Genomic DNA, 16,080 nt, shown 5'->3' with positions numbered 1-16,080 from the left:
TACTTTGCCACCATGGCCTTTTTTGCCTTTACCTCCCTTCTCACCTCATTTGCTCACATTGTATATAGACTTGTTTATACTGTATTATTGACTGTATGTTTGTTTTACTCCATGTGTAACTCTGTGTCGTTGTATCTGTCAAACTGCTTTGCTTTATCTTGGCCAGGTCGCAATTGTAAATGAGAACTTGTTCTCAACTTGCCTACCTGGTTAAATAAAGGTAAAATAAAATTTAAAAAATAAACATGGAAAAGAATAAAGTATAGAAAGAAGGGAGGAAGGAAGGACTCATCTTTAAAATATTCGAATGGGGCCTTCGGGTTCGGAGCCTGCCGTATTTCGTTCGAAACCGTCGCATGCATGTCGCAAGTTGACGTCACTTGCTGCCTATAAACTGCGAATCAGGCGTGGGGAGACTATTGAATTGAAATACATGTTATTGGATTTTTGTTCATCAAAGTCAAACATCAAGCAAAAATAATAGACTTGTCTAGGTAGAGAAGAACACAGTAAACGCGACCAACGAGGATGTTTAAGAAGTAGGTATTACGCATGATTTCCCTAGCTAACTTGCTATCTACATGACCAGGCAGCTAGTTAGCTAACTATAGCCACTTAGCTAGCTAACTATAACATGTTCTTAGTCTTCCAAATAGACTTATCAACTGATAACTCTTGATTAGCTTTCATTTGAATGAAGGGTCAAACTAACATGAATGTGTTTCTATTGTCTCGTTTCAGATTTGATGAGAAGGAAAATGTTTCCAACTGTATTCAGCTGAAGACCTCTGTAATCAAAGGCATCAAAAACCAGCTGTTGGACCAGTTTCCAGACATTGAGTCATGGCTCAACCATATCATGCCAAAAAAGGACCCTGTCAAAATAGTGCGATGGTAAGTCAAGAAGATAATATTTTCCCCTTTATCAGTGGCCGTGTTCGAGACTATGTACAGTCAATGGTTTCAGATCAGCAAGTCCATGATGCATCTCTCTGATTGAGGGGTTGGGTTAAATGCGGAAGACACATTTCAGTTGAATACATTCAATTGGACAACTGACTAGGTATCCCCCTTTCCCAGTGTGGGTAAATGTTGACCGACTGACTGATCTACAAATAATAATTAGTAGTTATTTATGATCATGCAAGGTGATTCGTTGATCAGTCAGTCACAAGTCACCAGCACTGTCTGCTGCAATGTCGAACAAGTCCATTGTATTTGGAATATTTGTTGACATCAGTTTTACTAGGTGGACTGTGATGGAGTGTAGTCTAGCCTACTCCTTACCATCCAAGGCCCTTAAGTTATGTCTAGAGGCAAATTGACTCTGGCATCCAAAACAGTCTGATACTCCATATAAGTGTGAATGGATTCTCAATTGCAATTTGGTTCAATAAATACAAGGCCCTCTACTTTCATATCACATCAAAATAATTTTACAAATGCAAAAAACACTTATTCTACATTGTAACTGTTGCAGCCAACAGTATTTTTTTAAACTTTCAACACTTTTCTAGCTTCCTTCTTCCGTTACACACAGGTGTTCGGAGATGCTGGATATCTATTTAGAAACGGTGTCGGGATTGTTGTACACATTGGCCGCGTTGCATGCTTCGCCTGAGAACCCAAGAGGGCTGGGTATTGCCCCCCCTTGGGTGAACAAGAGAAGAGTTTGACATGTTGTTTTGTGTTCCGTCATCCAACCTGCAGCCATGAACACATTGAAATCTTGACGGTGAATGGAGAATTGCTCTTCTTCAGACAAAGAGAAGGACCGTTCTACCCAACCCTCCGACTGCTGCATAAGTGTAAGACCTCTGCTCTTTTTGATGTGCAGGTGTCAGATGAATTGCTGTGTTGCAGTGTACTGTTAAGTAAGTTTCTCTGTTCATATTTTACAGACCCCTTTATTCTTCCACACCAACAAGTAGACAAAGGGGCTATCAAGTTTGTCTTAAGTGGAGCCAATATCATGTGTCCTGGATTGACGTCCCCAGGCGCCAAACTCTACCCCTCTGCCTCAGAAACAGTAGTTGTATCCTTCCTATGACCGATTATGCTGATCATTTATGTTCAGTACAATATCTTACTGGGCTGTATTCTCAGTGTCTAATAGTGAAAGTGTTTATTTAGGATCAGGCCCCCTGGCCCCCATCCATGTAATCATATTCATTGTGATCATGATGATGCTTTCAGAAACTAGGAGGTCCAAGTTCCTGTTGGAAATGTCTTACCACTAGATCGGCCCTCGGAGTTCCAAGTAGGAAACTCAGACCAGCATTTTGATACCAGAGTGTGAGTCACTGACCTTTCAACTCTCTGACCAAAAGATGGTAAAACAAGGCCATTTACAACCTTAATGTGTATAATGTTGCAGTTTGACCCATACATGTTTTTACACATTTTTACCTTCTGAACGCACCATTATGTCAGCTTGTAATGATGTCATACACCAGCATTGGTGTTTTTGATACTTCCTGTTAGTATCAAGTGCATGTGAGATGGTGTTTCCTTGACAATTGGTTTCAGGCCATAATGGCGGAGGGCAAGCAACATGCCCTTTGTGTCGGAGTCATGAAGATGTCTGCAGAAGACATGTAAGTATCACATCATGTGCTTTTTCCTATTTGGGTCTTTCTATAATCTAGGGTACCAGGGAGGATTTCCTACACTGAACAACTTGTTTCAGCTGTTAAGTTATTGATAATAATCTGCAAAAAATATTCTTCATGTCATTACATTAATATAATAGCTATATTAGCTATATTAGCTATATTCAATCAAATTCACAAGTTGATGTTTAACTCTTTATCCTGGTTGGTGTTTTGATGGATTTTTCCAAAATTGAGCGGCATGAAACATTACTTTTCTGACCTTGCATTTAAGATGGCGTTATCATGTATTAAGCATTCATCAGTTAAATTAGACATTGAACTTGAACCCTTTAAGAATCCTGGATCTAGCTGTCACAGTTTTTTTTTTTTTTGTATAGAGCTCTCAGAAATGCAGTGCAGCTATTGTGGTGGAAAAACCACTCAGAAGGCAGTCCGATCTCAATATAAAAAGCTTTATTACAAGCATGCATGCAAAGTAAAAACCAATTCGACTCGCTCTTAGATTTCAGACATTTATACAGACCCAGGATGGGAGGGGTGATTTCAGACATTTATACAGACCCAGGATGGGAGGGGTGTTGCACATGCCCTTTGAATGAGTCCGGTACTTCTGCTTATCAATAGATGGATTGTTTTACAGGAAGTTAGAACACAGTAGTTTAGAAACAGACTGGTTATATTTAGGGATGCGCCGATATTACATTTTTGGCTGATACCCGATTGTTTTCCTTGCCAATAAACCCAATACCGATAATCAATATTTAAATTTGAGGCCTTTAAAACATTCTAGTACAGTTAACTATTTAACACACACAGACCAAAAAGTTGTTGGCATTTACATATGTCCCCATTACCTGTAAAACAATCAAAACCCATTTATTTTACTTATTTGCTGGGTTTCGTGGTTCATTTGTTCAGTCTTTTCATTCTCAACCAGGATTATCATAATGTCAAGCAGTGAAGTTTCAGCTCTGTCTGTCCGTGCCCTCTTGTCATGGGTCCTCTTCCTCGGTGCGCACTGTGTCCATTTCCATCTTGTCCAGCTGTGTCTAACATTTCACATGAACCCTGTTTGTCTGCATCGAAGTAGCGGCCCTTGTCCCTAGCATCGAAAAAGGTGGCGACACAGTAAATCAGGTCAGAGAGAATGTCACCGAATCGCTTGTTCACAGCCTCTAGTAGAGTACTTTTGCAAGTTAACCCCACGCTCTGTGTCTGCAGTTTTGTTGAGCAGGTGTTTCACTGCCATGACAGAGGGTATCACGTCTGCTGCAGACACAGTTTGAGCTTAATTCTCGTTGTTCGAATGTAGTTAGGAGTGTTCATGTTTCAAACATGTTCTCAAATGCCATTCTGGTCCAAATGTCAGTCGTGAAGCTAATAGCAGTGACGCCCATAGCAAGTAGCTCATGGATGCTGTGTAACTCTGGTAGGGCAGCATCTGAAAAATAGCGCCTACTTGGTAGTGTGTACTGGGGCTCGAGGTGCTCAACCAGTCGGCGAAAGCCAACATCCACGACAGAGCACAGATTGTCATTATCTTGGCGTTAATGGATTTCGCCTTTGAGTTGTCTCGCTGAAATGTTCTTACTCTTTCAAATGACTGCTGGACTTGAACTTGTTTAGTTGTTGGAAGTGTGGCAAGCTTTTTTTCTGCTTTGGTTCTAAGTAGTCGCTGAACGTCTGGGGGTGATGCACTTTCAAATGGGTGATTAGGTTTGTGGTGTTGAAATATTTCCCTTTCTCCCCTCTGGAAATAATAGCAGTACAAACGTTACATATGGCCTTTTTGTTAGTTTCCTTTGAAACTTGAAAATAGATCCACACAGCAGACATTGTGGGCCAGGTTAGGAATGCTGTGTTGCGCTGTATTTTTCATGCCGTCATTACGTCATCTACCTACATTATAGGTATTCATGTCAGCTTAGGACATCGGTTTTGCGCAACAGCGTTAAACTAGACAGATCCGATGCTGACATTTGTAGCTAATATCGTCCGATTCCGATCTGCTTACCAATATATCGCGCATCTCTAGTTATATTACAAAAGGGCAACTTGAAACAGTGCGATTTGAGCATATCAGGGAACAGAGCAACCTTACAGACAAGATGAGGAACAGAATGACCTGTCCCTTCTACAGGTCATATAAGATAACAAATCAAAATGTACTCTACCACAATCTCCCCTTTTTATGGTATCTCAGCATAACTAGTCCTGGTGCTCTGTAAACCAGGGGTTTCAGACTTCCCTGCCTGGGGGGAAATGGCATTTCAGTCATAAGAATGTTCTGTCCCTCTTCTTCCAGATAGGGAGCAGAGGGGACAGATAGGTTAACATTATTGCTCACACTTTGCATGAGAATCCATTTGACACAAAAGCACATACAAGTTACCAGCCAATGAAAATGTAGAAAACAGAATAACAAAGGAACAGATGTTTACAGCATTGATAAGCTCACCATCTTCCCAGGAGAAAAGGCTCTCAGAATTGTTCAGTCACAAAGGCTGATATAACTGATTCTCCTGCCTTAGATTGTTCTACCACCAGTCTGTCAGCCGCTAGCACCTGATTACTGACAGACTCATGGACAATTTTTTGATTTTCCTCATGCTAGTATAAAGCAGTGTTAACTATAGCGGTTATTTTTTCTAAGAGTCAACAAGCTAGTATTATTAAAAAGTTCAGGCACCACTGGGTTGACTAGCTCTGCACCTATCAGAGTCCTAGGGAGAAGGGCATACTGGTCATCCATTAACAGAAATGTCCTGGCATCCAAGCAGAAATCAGATGGAACTGGACAGGAGTGAGTGGTGTTTTCCAGGAGTCCAGTAAATACATTTCTGCAATAGGATCCATTTCCAGGTAGCAGTTCGTTGTCTCATGTTATGGGTATGCATATCCAAAATGATCTATGAGATTGCAAAACCCATTGCTTCTAACCAAAAGAGTCACCTTAAAACCTAAACTGATACAGTCATTAACATGGTTCTAAAATAATTATGCATTGATACTTGGATGCGCATTTGGTGTCCAGCTGATTTATTTAAGTGTGATATTTTCTCACATCTGATCCAGGAAGTAATTTTCAGCTGTTGTGATAGCGCATGTAATGTTTGAGGAATGTCCAGAATGTGTGTCTCATTCATTACACCAGTGAAGACAGTTGTGCCTGGATCCACATTGGTTCTAATATCCCAAGATTGAACTGAGAAAGCCTCAAGGTAATGAGTTCCTTTACATATGTTTTTGCGCCTCGGATTGGACACAGTCTACTGTGCAGAATTCTATAGGATAGACCCAGCGCTTTTCCTATGAATTATTCTGGATATATAGTGCATTCGCAAAGTATTCAGACCCCTTGACTTTTCACATTTTGTTATGTTACAGCCTTGTTCTAAAATGTATTAGATTTACCCCCCCCAATCTACACACAATACCCCATAATGACAAAGCAAAAACTTTTTTTTTTTTTTTAAATTTTAGCCAAATTATACAAATATTTTTGAATACATTTACATAAGTATTCAGACCCTTTACTCAGTGTTTTGTTGAAGCACCTTTGGCATCGATTACAGCCTTGAGTCTTCTTGGGTATTATGCTACAAGCTTGGCACACCTATATTTGCGGAGTTTCGCAGATCCTCAAGCTCTTTCAGGTTGGATGGGGAGCGTCACTGCACAGCTATTTTCAGGTCTCTCCAGAGTTGTTAGATTGGGTTCAAGTCCAGGTTCTGGCTGGGCCACTCGCACATTGATACTTGTCCCGATGCCACTCCTGCGTTGTCTTGGCTGTGTGCTTAGGGTCGTTGTCCTGTTGGAAGGTGAACCTTTGCCCCAGTCTGAGGTCCTGAGCGCTCTGGAGCAGGCTTTCATCAAGGATCGCTCTGTATTTTGCTCCATTCATCTTTCTCCTCGATCCTGACTAGTCTCAGTCCCGCCGCTGAAAAACATCCCCGCAGCATGATGCTGCCACCATGTTTCACCATTGGGATGGTGCCAGGTTTCCTCCAGACATGACACTTTGCATTCAGGCCAAAGAGTTCAATCTTGGTTTCATCAGACCAGAAAATCTTGTTTTTCATGGTCTGAGTCCTTTAGGTGCCTTTTCGCAAACTCCAAGCGGGCTGTCGTGCCTTTTACTGAGGAGTGGCTTCCGTCTGGCCACTCTACCATAAAGGCCAGATTGGTAGAGTGCTGTAGAGATGGAATAACCTTCCAGAAGGACAACCATCTCCACAGAGGAACTCTAAAGCTCTGTCAGTGACCATCGGGTTCTTGGTCACCTCCCTGACCAAGTCCCTTCTCCCCCAATTGCTCAATTTGGCTGGGCGGCCAGCTCTAGGAAGAGTTTTGGTGGTTCCAACTGTTCTTGGGGACCTTTTAATGCTGCAGACATTTTTTGGTACCCTTCCCCAGATCTGTGCCTCGACACAATCCTGTCTGAGCTCTACGGACAATTCTTTCGACGTCATGGCTTGCTTTTTGCTCTGACATGCACTGTCAACTGTGGGACCTTTTATATAGACAGTTGTGCCTTTCCAAATCATGCCCAATCAATTGAAATTACCACAGGTGGACTCCAAGTTTTAGAAACATTTTAGAAACAACATTTCGAAACAAGTATGATCAATGCAAACAGGATGCACCTGAGTTCAATCAAGTTTTATAAAAGGGTCTGAATACTTATGTAAATAAGGTATGTTTTATTTGTAATACATTAGCAAATGTCTAAACCTGTTTTCGCTTTGTCATTATGGGCTATTGTGTGTAGATTGAGAGGGGAGGGATCTTTAGAATAAGGCTGTAACGTAACAAAATATGGAATAAGTCAAGGTCTGAATACACTGTAAATAACATTTCATAGCCCAGTGGGCTTATTCACAATATGATCTGGTAATGAAATAACATGAAACAGTGGTGGAAAAAGTACCCAACTGTCATACTTGACCGTAATAAATGGCTCATGTAAAAGTCACCCAGTAACATTCGACTTAAGTATATTTTAAACCAAATACTTTAAGTATCAAAAGTAAAAGTAAATAATTTAAAAACCAGATGGCACCATTTTATTTATGGAAAGTTAAACTAAGCATGTGTGTTTAGTGAGTCCGCCAGATCAGAGTCAGTAAGGATGACCAGGGATGTTCGGTTGATAAGTGCGTGAATTTGACTATTCCTGTCCTACTAAGCATTTAAAATGTAACAAGTACTTTTGGGTGTCAAGGCAAATGTATAGAGTAAAATGTACAATATTTTAAGGAATGTAGAAAAGTTAATACAAATAGTTAAAGTACAGATACCCCCCAAAAAACAACTCGGGTAGAAATACTTTACACCACTGATGAAATACATTTTGTTTTCCTTGTTACACCTGCAATTTTAAACAATACAAGGGGCTTGAAAGTAGCCAACTTGAATTGGAGCTCAGAAATTCAAGTAGACTGCTGGTATAGGCCTAGCTTGAAAATCAGATATTGACCTTAATTTGGTGTTTGAAAAGTCCTTGTAATTATTGTAGCCAATTTGTAAGTTCTGCTCCCATATAATTAATTATCAGTGATTTCATTTTCTGTTTTTGTGAGCGATGTGGCCAGTTTTGTTTCCCGCTGCTTCAATTGAAGGGTGAAGCCCTACTCTGTTGCGGTAAAACCACATGCGGTTATTGAGGACGACAACATCTGTTGGCTTTCGATACAAATCCTTCCATTGTGTGCCTGCGTTGGCCACAGACTACAGAAAGATCGCCATGCATCCAGTCTATTTAGTCAGGCAATGGCCACAATATTCTCACATTTTAGAAATTAAATCATTTGAATGTCAATGCATTGCAGAGGCCTAAAAATACATTCTTATTTTTAGTATGTTGGTATGTTTCATTAGTCTATGGTTGCTATACAATAGTTACAAAATGTTGCATCATATGGGACAGAATTCTATATTTTGAAAGTTCCATATCTTAAACCTGATTGCTGACATTTTTATATATTTTGGCAGTATATCAACAATGGACTAAACGTTTTTGGGTGGAGTTTTCCTTAAGTGGTAATGGCCTACTTTTGACACTTTACGCTTTTTTTTTTTTGGGGGGGGTTCTATATTAGGCCCTATAAACAAATGACAATTAGGTGCTCGAAAAGGTCCCTGAATTTGACTTGCCAATGTATGTGTACTCTACTTAAAGGATGTGTAGTCCAAGGTCTATGTTGTATAGGTGGAGTTATGGGCCACTTTGCATATTTACTTTTATTCCTCTAAAGTACACATGTGGAACTGCATAAAACATTTTCTTTCAAACCATTTTGAAATGTCGATCAGTCACACATTGGCCCCCTTATTTATAGAAAGACCCATTTACACCGCAGAAATGTACTTGTATGTGTACCCAGTGCAGGCTGAGGGGAGGAAGGCTCATAATAATGGCTGGAACAGAGCAAATGGAGTGGCATCAAACATATGGAAACTATTCCGCTCCAGCCATTAACGAGCCCATCCTCCCCAATTAAGGTGCCACCAACCTCCTGTGTGTGTGTATACTACTGTACTTTTGTAAACTTGCCTAATGCTCATTCCACTTCACTTTTTTTGTGAGCAGAGAGAAAGTCAACAAGGGAGTAGGAGTTGAAACTGTTCACTATCTTAATGATGGACTGTGGCACATGAAGACGTATAAGTGAGATGTCTTCACCAACCCCCCTGGACAACGTGAAGCTCTTGATAGTGAGGCTGCCAGTCAATTGTTTACACCAATGGACTTAGCTGTGTAACTAGCTGGAGGCTTTGAACCAATCCCCAATTAATGCACAAATAAAAACCTGCATTCAATATATTTTCCCTTTTTCACGGCCTTTACATTTCATGGTTTCTTTGCCAATGTCGTTGGGATTCACTTGCTACCAGGAGCAAAACATTTTAAAAGGATTGTAGATCATAGTACCACATATGCTGTTACATGGATCTATGATGTTAAATCAAATAACTCTTTAGCGAATTGGAGGCTAACTGAAGAAACTCCCAAAATAAATAAAAATGGTCACATTCAACATTTCAGGTGTTGTATGTATGAGAAAACAAGCAATCTAGCTGACACTTGTCCATATTAAATCTATTACAGGGTGTACAATGACGCTTGATGGGGCATGAACAGGCGTGTTTTTAAACGTGTGCGCATTTCTCAGAAATTATTCAAAAGGGGTGTGGCAGATTTCAAAAGGCTTCAGCGATAGGGAGCCAAGAGGATAGTTGTCCGCTTCTCCTCGATAGCACACCTGCTTATTAACAAATTCACACTCCTACATATGTCAGCCCCTTTTCAGGTCACAAAGCAGACTTTCTCCCAATTGAGAACCACCTATTGGTTGTTGGATACAGCCGTGGTCCTGTTCTGACAGCATTGGGAAATCGGTAGAGAAGATGTCTCCTTGCATGGTCTCGACTGAAAAGCAGACTTGGCCTTGGAAAAACCTGTCATACCTGCTTTCCAATCTCAGTAGGCATTTAAAGGTTATGGGTATGAAATTAGGGCTTTGACATCAGTGAAAACAAAATCCATAGAATACTTCCACATAAAATATAATGGACACAGATATACTGGTGCAAATTAACTGATTACAAAATGAGGGTTACAGTTTGAGCCAGTTATCAGATAGTGGGGTATTAAGGAATGGGCCGGACAAGCATTTATGTCCTTCAAAAATTCAGACTTAGCCATATTACATATCATTAGTCCCAAAAAGAAGTGTACAAAACATTAGGAACACCTTCCTAATATTGACTTGCACCCACTTTTGCTTTCAGAACAGCTTCAATTCGTCGGCATTGACTCCGATGCTTCCCGCAGTTGTGTCAAGTTGGCTGGATGTCATTTGGGTGGTGGACCATTGATACACACGGGAAACTGTTGAGCGTGAACCAGTCTAGTTGCATTTCCTGACACACTCAAACCGGTGTGCCTGGCACCTACTACCCCTGTTCAAAGTCATTTAAAATCTTTTGTCTTGCAATGGGCAACAATCCATGTCAAGACTTAAAAATCCTTCTTTAACTTGTCTCCTCCACTTCATCTACACTGATGGAAGTGGATTTAACAAGTGACATGAATAACTTTCACCTGGTCAGTCTCATGGAAAGAGCAGGTGTTCCTAATGGTTTATATATAGTGTCTTCAAAGTATTCACACCCCTTGACTTTTTCCACATTTTGTTACAGCCGGAATTTAAAATGGATTGAGATGTCAATGGCCTACACAGAATACCTGTATAAATGTCCTGAGTTAAGTATTCAACCCCTTTTCTATGGCAATCCTAAGAGTTTAGGAGTAAAAATGTGCTTATCAAGTCATAAGTTGCATGGACTCACTGTGTATAATATGAATGACTACCTCATCTGTCCCCCACACATACAGATAATTGTAAGCTCAAGCAGTGAATTAAACTGATTCAACCACAAAGACCAGGGAGCTTTTCCAATGCATCGCAAAGGGAACCTATTGTTAATGTTTTTGTTTTTTTAAAGCAGATGTTGAATATTCCTTTGAGCATGGTGAAGTTATTAATTACATTTGATGGTGTATCAATACACCGTCACCACAAAGATACAGGCGTTCTTCCTAACTCAGTTGCCGGAGAGGAAGGAAACTGCTCCGGGATTTCACAATGAGGCCAATGATGACTTTAAAAACAGCAAAATCCTAGAGGAAAACCTGGTTCAGAATGTCCTTGAGTGGCCCAGCCCAAACCTGGACGAACAACTGGAGGGACCTGAAAATAGCTGTGCAAGAAGACTCAAGGCTGTAATCGCTGCCAAAGATGCTTTAAAGTACTGAGTAAGGGTCTGAATACTTGTAAATGTGATCTTTTTATAATTTGCAAAAATGTCAACCTGTTTTTGCATCGTCATTATGGGGTAGTGTGTGTAGATTTAGGGGGGAAAACATTTTAGAAAAAGGCTAACGTAACCATGTGGAAAAGGTCAAGGGGTCTGAATACTTTCCTGAAAGCACTGTGCGTGTATATCTATTAGCGTATCAATAACAAGGGGTAAGAAACTGCTTCACTATGAGAAAGGCCTATTTGGCTTTACAGTGCTCAGTATTTGGTTTAGCACTTGTCAGTAAGAACTATGATTTCCCATTATGACTAAATGCAGCAAGTCAGCAGAACAATTAATTTCATTTAGTTTTTGGTATGAGGATAAACATGGCTGCCAATTTATTTCATCAGGTGTTTCAAGTGAGTAAAATAGTTACCCCAAAATGAAACAAACAAATCCAACAATTTCTATTACAATGGTAGCAACCAATCATGTGTAGCAAACTGTTTAGAGACATCTCAATACTTCAAGATTATTTCAAAATGTTCACTCCATGTGGCCTTATAAACTCAGCAAAAAAAAGAAATGTCCCTTTTTCAAGACCCTGACTTTCAAAGATAATTCATAAAATTCCAAATAACTTCAGATATTCATTGTAAAGGGTTTAAACACTTTCATGCTTTTCTTTCTTTTACAATTGTGGAACGGTCGTTAAGACACTAACAGCTTACAGACGGGTAGGCAATTAAGGTCACAGTTATGAAAAACGTAGGACACTAAAGAGGCCTTTCTACTGACTCTGGAAAAATACCAAAAGAAAGATGCCCAGGGTCCCTGTTCATCCGCGTGAATGTGCCTTAGGCATGCTGCAAGGAGGCATGAGGACTGCAGATGTGGCCAGGGCAATAAATTGCCATGTCTGTACTGTGAGATGCCTAAGACAGCGCTACAGGGAGACAGGAAGGACAGCGGATGGTCCTCGCAGTGGCAGACCACGTGTTACAATACCTGCACAGGATCGGTAAAGCCGAACATCACACCTGCGGGACAGGTATAGGATGGCAACAACTGCCCGAGTTACACCAGGAACGCACAATCCCTCCATCAGTGCTCAGACTGTCTGCAATATGCTGAGAGAGGCTGGACTGAGGGCTTGTAGGCCTATTGTAAGGCAGGTTCTCACCAGACATCACCGGCAACAACGTCACCTATGTGCACAAACCCACCATCACTGGACCAGACAGAACTGGCAAAAAGTGCTCTTCACTGACGAGTCGCGGTTTTGTCTCACCAGGGGTGATGGTCGGATTCGCGTTTATCGTCGAAAGAATGAGCGTTACACCGAGGCCTGTACTCTGGAACAGGATCGATTTGGAGGTGGAGGGTCTGTCGTGGTCTGGGGCGGTGTGGCATAGCATCATCAGACTGAGCTTGTTATCATTGCAGGCAATCTCAACACTGTGCGTTACAGGGAAGACATCCTCCTCCCTCATGTGGTACCCTTCCTGCAGGCTCATCCTGACATGACCCTCCAGAATGACAATGCCACCAGCCATACTGCTCATTCTGTGCATGATTTCAGGCAAGACAGGAATGTCAGTGTTCTGCCATGGCCAGCAAAGAGCCCGGAACTCAATCCCATTGAGCACACCTGGGACCTGTTGGATTGGAGGGTGAGGGCTATGGCCATTCCCCTCCCCAGAAATGTCAGGGAATTTGCAGGTGCCTTGGTGGAAGAGTGGGATAACATCTCACAGCAAGAACTGGAAAATCTGGTGCAGTCCATGAGGAGATGCACTGCAGTACTTAATGCAGCTGGTGGCCACCAGATAGACTTATTTTTGACCCCCCTTTGTTCAGGGACACATTATTCCATTTCTGTTTGTCACATGTCTGTGGAACTTGTTCAGTTTATGTCTCAGTTGTTGAATCTTATGTTCATACAAATATTTACAAGTTAAGTTTGCTGAAAATAAACGTAGTTGACAGTGAGGACATTTATTTTTGTTGAGTTTAATAGCCTAAACTAAATCAGCCACAAATACCAATAAAAATTTCAATTGTGTTAACGAAAATTATGTATACTCTAGATGACAGGAATGTCAAACTCATTCCATGGAGTGTTAAACCATGCAAGGGGAGTTCCTTACTAATTAGTGACCTTGATTCATCTATCAAGTACAAGGTTGGAGCAAGACTGCAGACACTTGGCCCTCTGTGGAATGTGTGGCACATTTGCTCTTCAAATTTCTTCATCTGTTCATTACTTTTCCACAATGGTATTATGTGCAGAGTGCAAATTCAAAAAGGTATAAAAGACTAAGAATAATGATTTGCCTCCCTCGAGTACTTGCCAACCTCCCTCACGCTCACAAACTGAATAAGAAAACTGTCTTTATTCACTTGACAGCAGCAGTCTGGTTAATGCCATATCTGCCCCAAAGTGGGAAGCCTTGCACTTTAATCATTGTCAGAGCCCTCAGGGGGCAGGAATATCAAGGAATCATGAAAGTTGTGCCCATACGGGCGTAGTCTGTAAACTCCAAACATCATGACCTGCATCTGGTTTGGTGACATTCCGCTGAAGGTGATGGCTAAGTCCGAGCAGCAGCCCTCCACCACATCCAAGTTTTTTTTGTCCATGCTGTCTTGGATGAGTGAACCCACACTCTTACTGTTGAACAGGCCCTTACCCTGTGTGTCCTCACCATTCTCTGCAAAGACTCCGGTGTACTTCAGACATATAGCTAATTGTTTCTCCTCGCTCAGCTTCCACAGGGCTCTGCCTCGCTCCGGACACTTCTCCTCATCCTTGAACACATTCACCAGCCTCTTGAGTGCCTCATAGCTCAGCACAATGCCGCTCTGGTACTCCACGTACTCCAGTTCACCCGATTTCATGGCATGGCCAATGTAGAAGGGCTCGTTGGGGTCCTTGGCCAGAATGAGATACTTGAGGTTCTCGATAATGGCGAAGGTGGTGGGCCGCGCCACGAAGAACCAGCGCAGGTCGCCGGCATTGTCATACGCATGCTTCAGGGCCTTGCGCAACTTGGCCCACTCGTCCTGTTCCTTAAGGTCCACCGCTTCCAGAGCTTTGGCCGACTCAGAGCTGTAGAATACGGCTTGGTCGCAGTGTTTACCCCAGGTGTCCTTGGCTGTGGACCAATACACCAGGACAGAAGGCTGAACCATGATGACGCAATAGACTCGCACTCTCTGGCTCAGCTCCACCATCTGGGAATCAGACAGGCTCTGTAGCTCGTCCTTGGTGGGAGCCTTGATGTGGTGGTGGTGGTGGTCCTCTGGGCTGGACTGCATGCCTGGTGCAAAGCTCCCCAACAGGGACAACAACAGGCAGAATGTGCCTCCCAGGGCTATCCCCTTCACAAAGGAGCTGCCTTCCGTCAACATGTTTGGCAACAGTACACGCTGAAAGTAGGAACAAACCATTAATTCACCATATTACTAATCAAACTGGATACTCATGACCGTTAAAGAACACGCTAGTTACATACCTAACAATGACTGTCATTTCATGTTATTCGAGTGTGTTGCTAGCTAACTACTGTTAGCAAGCTAACGTTTTGCTGTTAGCACTAGCAAGGACATGACTCAACTGTCAGTGCAAAACTATAAAACTATTTCATGGCTGGCTGGCTACCCTAGCTATAACTTGACAAGCAGGTTACAAGTAATGAAGCAAGGCGAATAGCTAGTTAGCTTGATTTCTAGCGAACGTTACAGATAGCTAGCTAGATTAGCTATAGTCACAAAAAGGCATCTCATTAAGAGAAACGTTTCAAACCCCCCCCAAAAAAAAAAAATAGAGAAAACACTTACCTACAAACGATTGCAGCTGACAGAGAATTCCCTCCTTTCCTTTTTTGTTTCCACTCCTGTCGAAGGAGGTTTCCGTATGCTGATATACCTCAGGGTTGCAAGCTAGCTGTTGGATTTACAAACACAACTAACTTCCGGGTTCTTCTTCTTTGCTATCATGGCGTTCGCACACCTTGTTTATGAATGCCGCCACCTACTGTGTTCAATCACTTTGCATTTGTGATACAAAAAATTAAATGGGGGGGAAATAATAAAATTGCACACCAAACAACCATACACCTATATACCGCTATTTCATAAAGAATCTCAAAACATCTTATAACTCTTCTGCGGTAAAATCTCATACACCCAGGTACTTCACTGCAGCTGCCACACCTACACTCATTAAAAAAAACACTACCCCATTCCACTACTTTGACTCTATTTTCTCCCGCACCATGCCTATGGCCTGGAAGGATGGGGCACCCCAACTCAACACACCCTGTAACTCTTCAGAAGTCAAATCTTGTTTACCCAAATACTTCTCTGCAGCTGCCACCGCCAACATCTATTTTCCGTGATTTATGTTCCATTTCTGCAATACAGATGATAACCATTGGTATGAAAGCTAAGAAGCCAACCTTACTGAAGCTCAAAACACTTAATGGCCTATCCCTCTGTACTGACACAACTCTACTACTTACTCACTGGGATCACGGTTGCCAGGTCAAGCAAATATTTCTAGCCCAATGACCACTCAAGACCTGCCCAAAAGGCTTGAAAACTAACCCAATTAATTTTTTCACAGCGAGAGGAGGCCATATATATACAATAA

The 16,080-nt window shown here is 41.7% G+C and overlaps 2 protein-coding genes across 3 annotated transcripts; one reads left to right on the top strand and one right to left on the bottom strand.

The window, feature by feature from the left end:
• The first annotated feature begins 350 nt into the window (after positions 1 to 350).
• Positions 351 to 9,441, top strand: mcts1 (MCTS1 re-initiation and release factor). The gene is made up of 6 exons (XM_024383183.1): positions 351 to 539; positions 742 to 894; positions 1,711 to 1,808; positions 1,902 to 2,035; positions 2,530 to 2,597; positions 9,208 to 9,441. Exons 1-6 carry the CDS (start codon positions 529 to 531, stop codon positions 9,287 to 9,289), a joined length of 546 nt encoding a protein of 181 aa, XP_024238951.1. The 5' UTR covers positions 351 to 528; the 3' UTR covers positions 9,290 to 9,441.
• Positions 9,442 to 13,416: 3,975 nt separating this feature from the next.
• LOC112221084 (C1GALT1-specific chaperone 1) lies at positions 13,417 to 15,519 on the bottom strand. Of its 2 annotated transcripts, none has more exons than XM_042303184.1 (2): positions 15,267 to 15,519; positions 13,417 to 14,855 (listed from the first exon to the last, which is right to left on the bottom strand). In XM_042303184.1, the coding sequence occupies exon 2, from the start codon at positions 14,835 to 14,837 to the stop codon at positions 13,884 to 13,886; it is 954 nt and encodes a 317-aa protein (XP_042159118.1). In that variant the 5' UTR covers positions 14,838 to 14,855; positions 15,267 to 15,519; the 3' UTR covers positions 13,417 to 13,883. The 2 variants fall into 2 exon arrangements, with proteins under 2 accessions (XP_042159118.1, XP_024238950.1); XM_024383182.2 differs by having other exon boundaries at positions 15,271 to 15,414.
• Positions 15,520 to 16,080: the final 561 nt, after the last annotated feature.

The sequence above is a fragment of the Oncorhynchus tshawytscha genome, linkage group LG21, assembly GCF_018296145.1.
Source record: "Oncorhynchus tshawytscha isolate Ot180627B linkage group LG21, Otsh_v2.0, whole genome shotgun sequence".
NCBI lineage: Eukaryota > Metazoa > Chordata > Actinopteri > Salmoniformes > Salmonidae > Oncorhynchus > Oncorhynchus tshawytscha.
Note: the sequence above shows the minus strand (reverse complement) of the source record. Positions and strands in the feature narration are given on the sequence as shown.

Excerpts from the sequence above, each read along its gene's own strand:
- LOC112221084 (XM_042303184.1), bottom strand. The coding sequence starts at position 14,837 with ATGTTGACGGAAGGCAGCTCCTTTGTGAAGGGGATAGCCCTGGGAGGC.
- mcts1 (XM_024383183.1), top strand. Across the intron at positions 895-1,710 it reads CCTGTCAAAATAGTGCGATG|CCATGAACACATTGAAATCT; the intron begins GTAAGTCAAGAA and ends TCCAACCTGCAG. Across the intron at positions 1,809-1,901 it reads CCTCCGACTGCTGCATAAGT|ACCCCTTTATTCTTCCACAC; the intron begins GTAAGACCTCTG and ends CATATTTTACAG.